The sequence below is a fragment of the Centroberyx affinis genome, unplaced genomic scaffold, assembly GCF_046629955.1.
Source record: "Centroberyx affinis isolate AG114_WGS23_722 - 3 ecotype Tasmania unplaced genomic scaffold, CSIRO-AGI_Caff_v1 ptg001525l_1, whole genome shotgun sequence".
In the NCBI taxonomy this organism is placed as follows: Eukaryota; Metazoa; Chordata; class Actinopteri; order Beryciformes; family Berycidae; genus Centroberyx; species Centroberyx affinis.
Genome location: NW_027279985.1, coordinates 3,012 through 11,993, shown reverse-complemented (window position 1 = coordinate 11,993; position 8,982 = coordinate 3,012). Strand labels below are relative to the sequence as shown.

The 8,982-nt window shown below is 43.3% G+C and overlaps 1 protein-coding gene across 1 annotated transcript; it reads right to left on the bottom strand.

Moving 5' to 3' along the window:
• Positions 1-298: 298 nt before the first annotated feature.
• znf16l (zinc finger protein 16 like) lies at positions 299-8,020 on the bottom strand. Its single transcript, XM_071527374.1, has 3 exons — positions 7,230-8,020; positions 6,196-6,417; positions 299-2,612 (listed from the first exon to the last, which is right to left on the bottom strand). Exons 1-3 carry the CDS (start codon positions 7,978-7,980, stop codon positions 1,900-1,902), a joined length of 1,686 nt encoding a protein of 561 aa, XP_071383475.1. The 5' UTR covers positions 7,981-8,020; the 3' UTR covers positions 299-1,899.
• Between the last annotated feature and the right edge of the window lie 962 nt (positions 8,021-8,982).

Genomic DNA, 8,982 nt, shown 5'->3' with positions numbered 1-8,982 from the left:
TTATACATTATTTAATAGTCATCTTTATAAACTATTAAATAATGTATAAATACCTTAGTTAACATGAACACCATTAGTAAATTACACATTAGTTAACTGCTTATTGAGCATTAACTAACTCTTAACTTATTGAAAGTGCTACCGATAATTCTGTAGCACTTGAAAAAAACAATCTTTGTGCTACAAGTGGGTTGCTTTCTCACAAATATGAGTGTGTGGCACACTGTCCAGTCTATTTGGTCAAAAACACACCCGTTCACCACAGAAAGACAACTGTTTATTAGAATGCAGATTGTCAATGATTAGCGGTTCACATCCACAGGTTAATAAGAATTATTCATCGGTCACTTTGGATAGGTCGGCGTGTTCTTCTTTAGTTATGTGTTCAGTCATCCACACAGTAGTAGGAGCTAAGAATCAATTCCTCACTAGAGATAAGTGGAGCAAATCAATAAAACAGGGGTCAATTTGTCTGACAAGCTCTCACTGAATTCAATTAATTGAGTAAAAGATGTCACATCATTTCCTTCAGGGTTCTTTTTTTGTGATCACACAATGTTTTTATGATCATACAGGCAAACATATAAAATCATCAATACACAGTCTGTAATAGAGGGCTTACATTAGATTACATTATGGTTAAAAATAATATGCCAAACCGTCTGCTCTACACATAGCACCAAGCAGTATTGTGATAAAAGACAGTCAGTAGTGCCACCAGAGGAAAATCCTTTTGGTGTAGTTACAGAGGTGGGCCACATGTTGGCGGTAGTGTGCCGGTGTTCTTGTTGTTAGGTCCATCTATCATCACCACAGAATGGGTTCATGCTGCAGACGCCTAGTGCTATTAAAATGCTTCCATTGTTACATATCACAATTTAGCTTTCTAAATGTCCCAAGTAGCCTTATAAGTGTAACCCTTGCTTCACTTATGTGTATGTGAATTCCTGTTGTCGGCGTATACTGTGCAAATCTCTAAACTGTCAAAATGTCTCTCCAGATTGATACATTGGTTTGGATATGATGCAGTTTAATTGAGTATATAATTACTGTAGAATTGATCAATAGTACACTGGTTGGCTGTGGAAAGACCATCTGAACTGATTCTGATGCGACATTTTGATCAAATTCCACACAAGTATGTATGAATGTTTTATTATATTGGGTTTCAGTGGAGAGTTTTAGTGCCCCGTGACGGTCTAAATACTGTTTCCGAGGCTTTTCCACCCTTAAAAGAAACAAATCACACTGAATACTTGCTTTAGATTTTCTTGGCATGAAAATGGTCAGGATTAGGGTTAGCCTTCAGAAACCCAATCAGTGGAACCCTAGTCCTTGAACCACGTTTGTCAGTAAGTACTGTGAAGTTTCAATAGTTTAAACTCTCAAAAGTTTCTTAACATGTGTCTGCGCCAATGTCACCGAGCCGAATGCCTGTATATTCGCTGTACTGGATTCTGTAGACTCTTCTGTCTGTGGCAACGTCTCTGACAACGTTGATCAAAGGGAAGGTCTTCATCAGGGGTCTCGGCCCTGGATCCACCTCCCCTCCGGAGGACTCTGACCTGGTTCTGCCTTCAAAACACTGTCTCCTTTGGAGTCTGGATGCTCTGTCTTCTTTCCACGCGGCGCCCGGCGGCCTCCTGTGATAAAGGCTAATCTGGCTTCGCTCGGTGCCAGGGGGCAGGGGGTCAGATGTCATGAAGGTTCCAGGGAGATGAAAGCTCCTTCCTCCACGACATAACAGAAAACTACTCATATGAGCACCACCAGCAGTGACGATAGATAGCCATATTATGAGGACAGACACCTCAGAGTCAGCATGTAACCTCTAGTCCCCTTTGGGTTTGGTAGTCCCCGACTGTTAGTGAGCTAAGGCTGGGCGAGCAGCCGGGTTGGTTACTGTGTCGGGGTGCAGCGGTGGCTCTTGTAGGTGCCTAGATGGCGGAAGCTGCGTCCACACTGCTGGCAGCAGTACGGCGTGGCCCCGCTGTGGATCCTCTGGTGGGTGTACAGGTTCCCCAGCTCCTTGAAGCGCCGGCCGCACTGCGGACAAGCGTACGGGCTCTCGCCGGTGTGCACCCGTTGGTGCCGCTTCAGGCCGGAGAGCACCGAGAAGCCCTTCCCGCACTGGGGGCAGGGGAAGGGGCTCTGGGCGCCGCTGTGCCCCAGCCGGTGGCTCTTTAGCCGGGCGGCGTGGCGAAACCGCTCCCCGCACTCGGGGCAGATGAAGGGCTTCTCTCCGGTGTGGATGCGCTGGTGCTGCCGCAGGTTGCCCAGGTAGTTGAAGTGGCGGCCGCAGTCCCCGCACACGTACCCCCCGCCCCCTTCGATCTTAATCTCCCTTTTAACGGGCCCCCCTCCCCGACCCGCGCCGATGCCGGCCCCTGGTCCTGTGTCGACGTCGTTTTGCGCCCCCACGCCCCTCCTGGAGTCACCGCTGCCCTCCCCCAGGGCGGGTGCAACTGAGGACGTGGACTGCAGCGCCTGGAGAGCCTGGGCGCCAGGCGTGTCTGAGTGTATCAGTTTAAGATGTTCCTCCAGGAACACAGAGTCGGGACAGAAGGTTCCACAGAGCGGGCAGATGTAGGTGTGGCTGGGGAACTGCTGGCCTGAAAACAGGAAATATAAAACATTATTTCTTCGGCCAAAATTCATCCTAAACTTGTGTATTCACTTGATACAAGAGCAACGATCCACTAAACCCTAAGCCATGGTAAATTTTTGCTTGATCTTTGCTCTCTATTATTATGATAAAAACGACAAGATCAAATATGAACGCTGAGGTACGGAGAGTGACACACTTTACCACTCCCATGACTTGATATTCTTGTGATGTTAGACAGTTCAATATTGTGAATATGACCACGTTTCTCCCATAGCTGGCAACCAGTGAACCAGGGCTTGAGTCCGTGTTTTTGTCATTAAAAGACAAAATCTGGAGCTGCTCCATTTATAATTCGTTATATCATTTTTGATTTCTAAATTCCATGCTTTCTACAGACACTAGAAAGGTCAAGCTGTGGTCAATTGACGGCTGGTTTGTATTTTAGAACTGCTTTACAAATGTCACTCCATGAATTTCTATATAAGCCAGTGTTGTTGGACTTTCTAAATCATGTAAAGAAATAATAGATATAACTATTTATAACCCTTCAATTTACAGCTTCCCTCCCTTTGATTTTTTCTCCGCATATCTATGATTTTTTTTTTTAAAGATGCACAAAACATACTTTTTTTCACCTGATCTCCAATAAAATGATTTACATGCATTCCAGTGCACTTTTTGTCTTGCCAATGGAATGCTGAGCGTCTTTTAAAACCTCTTTGACACAGTCACTTACACCAGTCCAGCTACACTCCATCACCTAGTTCATGCCAATAATTTGATTTTGGCAGTTTTCTTGATGTTCATTTCCTCTGAAGCACTACAAACAATTCAAAGTATTTCAGAACCCTGTCTATGCTATTCTATCTAACGGCCCTCAAACTTAAATCCTAATCACTGATTAGATGAATGTTGAAGAGTATCATAATACAGAGCTCCTTTGCAGGCAAATCTACGTCTCTGTTCATCCAGAGAAAATGAAGAAAGTCCTTAATTATCATTTTTGCATTTAGAAAGGCATATACCCTGTTTAGTGCCGTATTTCTGCTTTGGACTTGAATCGGACTCAATTTGTTCAGGACTCTGTCTTTGACTTTGTCTCGACCCCTTTTGGACATGGTCTCGACTAGAACTTGATCGGACCTGGTCTTGGACTTGACTTTGACTTTGATTATGGTGGTCTTGACTACAACTAAGCCCAATGTGTCAAGTTCTGATCTATTTAAATGTGTAATTCCGTGTGTATCAGTGTTTTTTGTGTAATTCACAAACTTTTCAAAGTCTGGAAATTGTCCAATTAATTTTTCACACATCTCCATACCTGTGTAGGAGCAATGTATGTATTTTCGACAGTATATATACTGTATATAGCAACCATCCCCCTACTGAGTAACTCCACTACAGCCTCATACTGAAGACTACATACCAGGCTCTGTCTACAAAAAACAAAAATTTCCCAGAAATCTGACTCCATTTTATACTTTTATTTTGTGTCTTTATTTGCACTGCACTTGAGTTGTGTTCCTTTTTTATGAAGTTGTGCACTTTCTGAGATCCTAGGAAGAACATGTAAATTCTTTTGAAGAGTGGATTTTCTTAGGGTAGTGTGAAAACTGTCAAAAGGTAAGCTGTCCGGTTTCCAAAAAAAAAAATGAATTTGTTCAAATCCATCAAAAATGCATGTGTTCCTAAAAAACACATGGCCCAAAAAAATGTGAGAGGAGAGGAAAGAGGGGAAAGATGTCTAAGGGAAAGAAGATGATAGAGAATATTAGATCAAAAAGAGAGCGGATTCAGAAGAATGAGTTCAGGTGAGAATTCCAAGAGTGTCACTGCATCTTTGAAGTCCACAACTGAACCAAACTTTTTAATCCTCTGGGCCAGTCATGACAAGAACACTGTTGTTTCAGTGCACTAGTGTCTGTATAGTCATATGATAGTCATGCCTATGACTGATACTTATTTCTCATTCATCTCTCTCTCTCTCTCTCTCTCTCTTTCTCTCTCTCTCTCTCTCTCTCTCTCTCTCTCTCTCCCCTTTTCACTGGGTTTCAGTCTAGTGTGCAGCACTACGAGAACAAACAAATCTTTTTGAACAAATCTTTCTAATGAACCGAGCGTAATGAATCACCACTCTAAGAGACTCATTCATGTAATGTAACCAGGGATACAAATTTTAATCAATTTCCTTAGTCGACCGTCAGTCACGTTAACGACCAATTAATTGATTAATCATTATGTAAAAAACGGCTTTTGACATAGAAAATAGAAAATGCGTGTTTTCATGCCTGTCTTTAGGCCTACTCAACAAGTTAATAAACCAAGCAAAATTCAAAAGATCTTCCTGCATTCCCTGTCATTGTGCTTGTAGATGTGCTGTATTTCAACATTGCATTACAATGTTTACAATGAATACTATTGTCTTTTTGGGTGTAATTCTCCTACAATGGACTTTTCGCCCGCTTGCTTGGCTTTCTTCTTCCTCTGTATAAGCGGTGAAAGTTAAATTGCGCCCTTGTGGTGGTAAATCATTTCAGCAAAAAATGTGAAGTAGCACATAGCCTACATTGTCGATTAATCAGTTAATATATGCTTTATCGATGGCGATTAATCGATTGTCGGTTAATCATTAACATCCCTACATGTAACGTTACTTAACACTTGCATGCACAATACAAAGGCAGTCTTATCCCTGCCCTATCCTGCGTAAATAAAAAATAAATCCTGCCTCGTTCAATCAACTGAAGTCTTTACCTATGTCAATGTATGGGAGGTTACTTACATATAAGCGATCTAAAAAGCATATGGCTCACCTGCCATGAGCGACAGCGTCTACTGCCTACTCTGGAGGATCAGCCCCGCTATCAACAGTTGGTACATTCTATATTGTAGTTCTCCATCTTTTCTGCAACTTTCTATGCCCTAAAATGATAGAAACGTACAAATTGTCTAAAAGCTTACACTACGTAGTTTGCCGAGAGCTGAATCTCAACACCATCCCTTGATTTGTTTAGTTGCACACGACATACTACTTTGCGGTCAATGGAAAATCGCGTTAGCCACTTAACCTCGGCCTACACTTCCACTTCAGCTCCCTATAGGTTGGCTATATAAAGCTGCCTATTACAACTGAGTGACCGGGACAAGGGGCAGGATTTTCTAAGAAACTGACCGAACTGACTATGAGCTGTTGACTATCTTGTACTGTCAGCACCAATACAACAGCACACTATGACACACACAAGGAATAATATGAAAGGATTACATGAGGTAAGACACTCAATTGTAGTGCGTTTGACAGGAATGTCTGCGCAAGCACTGTTGAATGATACTAAACTAGCCAGAATAACTGTGGTTCTTTGGCTCCGCCCATGAGGTTTAACTCAACCAATGAGATTATTTCTGCCTCCATGAATTGTTTGTAGAATTGAAACTCCAATCTGCGTATGGTATCGTTATGTATCGTCATACCTGGTATACAGGTATGTCTAGAGTTTACATTGGTATTGATGTATGGTACAACCCAAACACACACATTTACTTTGAGGCAATCAGTTGTGTTCTAACCCTAACCGCTGCTCACCCACCTGTCTCCAGCCGGTCGGCGTTACCCTCCATGGGACTCCCCCCCTCGCCCGGAGAGCCCTGGGGCTCCATGGAGAACTCAGGGGGCTGGACATGGGAGAGAGGGGCCTGGGCCTGGGCCTGGTCCAGACCATCTCCCTCCCTCGCCGACGACTCGTTTTCACTCTCCTCCGTCTCCTCCGTCTCCTCCGACGGGGCGCTCTCACACTTTGGTTCCCTCATGCCTGGGAAAAATAGAATTAGATTAACATGATTAGATGAAACTTGAGTGATCCCCATGGGGGAAACTGTATTGAAGAGAATACAACCCGTAATTACCACAAAAGAATAAATTGAATGAAATGCAATAGATCAATACAGCATCTTCAGTGACAGATTTACAGGTTTGAAGCGGACTTGAAAGTGTGCATTTTTCGCTGTTCACATTATCAGATCATATTAGACATTAACTTGATTGTGTTTAACTGTAGCTATGAAAAGAGGATGGCAATTCCCATCCTACAAAGCCAGCTAACATGATAACAGAGCAAAAGGCTTATGCCCCCCTAGCTACCTTCTCTCTTGTCCCTTGAAATCCATTTGATTATCTGGCAATTCAATGCCTCCTTGCTTGTCGGCAAATATACACACCTCGTAGAACACGACTTAAGACGTTTTCTGAATTGTTAGGAACGCCTCTTTGATTCGGCATATATCTACCATGCGGCACTTATTTCAATAAAAGCTCAACTTTTACAGTTTGTGCATACTGCTAAGTTGTGTAGGAGCAGTATGTGTGTACTGTGGAGGAATATTGAGGCAATAACAGGCTAACCAGTTGTAATAGTTGACATTTGATTAAATTGTGTGTTCCGGACTATACTGGATGTATGCCGAAGTAAAGAGTGGCCCATGTATATACAGAAAATGTCTTAAGTCATGTTTTACGAGGCATTTCCATTTGCCAATAAGCGAGGCAACTTTAAACTACTTGATTTTTTGATGGAGTTTGGCTTTTGGGGCTGGCCCGTTTTGGGTCTAAAATGGGCCTGGCTACCTTTCAGGTCTGGGGTGTACTCCATCCCTGCCATCCATTCGTAGTCATAGATCCGTTTGCTGCCAGACGGTAGCATGCTGAAGATGTCATCTGTGGCCGAGTCAGACTCGCCATCTCCATGCCCGGAGCCTGGCATCCCGCTGTCCGACCACAGGTTGAGGGAGTGCGGCTCGGGCTCCTGGCGAGCCTCCCTGTCGCTGCTGGTTTGGCTGCTCTGGTCGCCATCCATTTCAGTACATCCCCTCGAGTTCTTGTCTTTCATCAGATAGTCACAAATTGCATTTATGTTTTCTTTCTTGACACCGGGCATGGCAGGTTTGGCTTTCCTAGGGTCGGAGTTATTGTGCTTGTTGCCCGAGTTGAAGTCAGGTTTCCTGAAGCCAGCTGCTGAAGACGCCTCGATGGACGTAGCGCCGGGGAAGATGTCCCTTCCATCCCTCTGAACCGTCTCCAGTCTCGCCTTTAACACCTCAATTTCGTCCGTTTTCTCGCGTAGCTCCATTTTCAGGACTCGTATCCTGACGCTGACCATTTTGCGGATCTCGGACAACGCCGTCTCCAGCACTACGGTGATATTTCTGCCGAGGTGCTCGGTGATGTCGCTGACCGAGCAGAGGAGCTCCTCGTCGGGCTCCAATTCCAGGAAATCGCCGTCAGCTCGGCCGGCTGGCTCGGGGGGCTCCATGAAGGCGCTCTGTAGTTCAGGAGACAAGCTTGTTTCAACGAAACTGTGATTTCTTTTACGACTCATAGATTAGCCTGGCGTGGAGAGCGTTGTTTTTCCAAGAGTTTGGTTAGCTAACAGCTAGCCAGTAGGCTAATGTTTGGGAGATGCTGAAAGACAGCAGAGTCAAGTTTGCCAGAGTTGGCATGGCTAATACCGGAAGTGAGCTATTTTGCCTTCAAAATAAAAGCACTACAATTCACAAAAGGTGCTACAACGAGGGTTCGACGATAATAATTTTATTTTTAAAGTAAAAATCGGAAGTCTTGTTTTTATTCTGGTTGCCTTGAGAAACATCAAGAAATGTACCACAGAGTTGTAGTAATGGCTGAATTCAGTAGAGTTGAGATCAGATTTCATAAGTAGCGCCCTCTAACGTACATTTCACAAAATGCACAGAACCAAGCGGGTCTGAGGTAAGGGTTAAAGGGATAGTCGACCAAAATATGAAATTTCTCATTGCAGTTTTTCCTCAATCGCTTAAATGCATTTTCCAAAATGCTAACCTCATTCTCAGAACTCAAAGTGGAGTTCCCAAAACTGTAAAAGCATATCTCACAACACAACATGATATCACCTGTGCAAATACCGCAAATGAACCTAAACTGATACAAAAAATGCTTAGTAGCCTGTTTGTATCAAAACTGGACAAACTGTGTATACTATTACTGACAATACAAAACATTGTCCCACACACAAATACAAAAAAACATGTTACAGTATTCATATATCGCAAAATTCCATACAAAATTAAATACATTAATGATTAATCTCTCTGTCTCTCTCTCCCTCCCTAACAGTATCAACTGGCTAATCTAGTTTCGTCTGCAGTCTTTCCTGGTGTGGCGGCAGCTGTTGTTCCTACAACATGAAAAGGTATTGTAGCAAACACTTTACATTACATCAGTGTTTGGGTGCTAACGTTAACGTCCCGAACATGTAAATGTGTTGTACTGTTTTTAATCCTGTTTTAATCAAAGCATTGCTTGTAGATGACGTGGTTAAATTTCACCATTTGATAGAGCATAA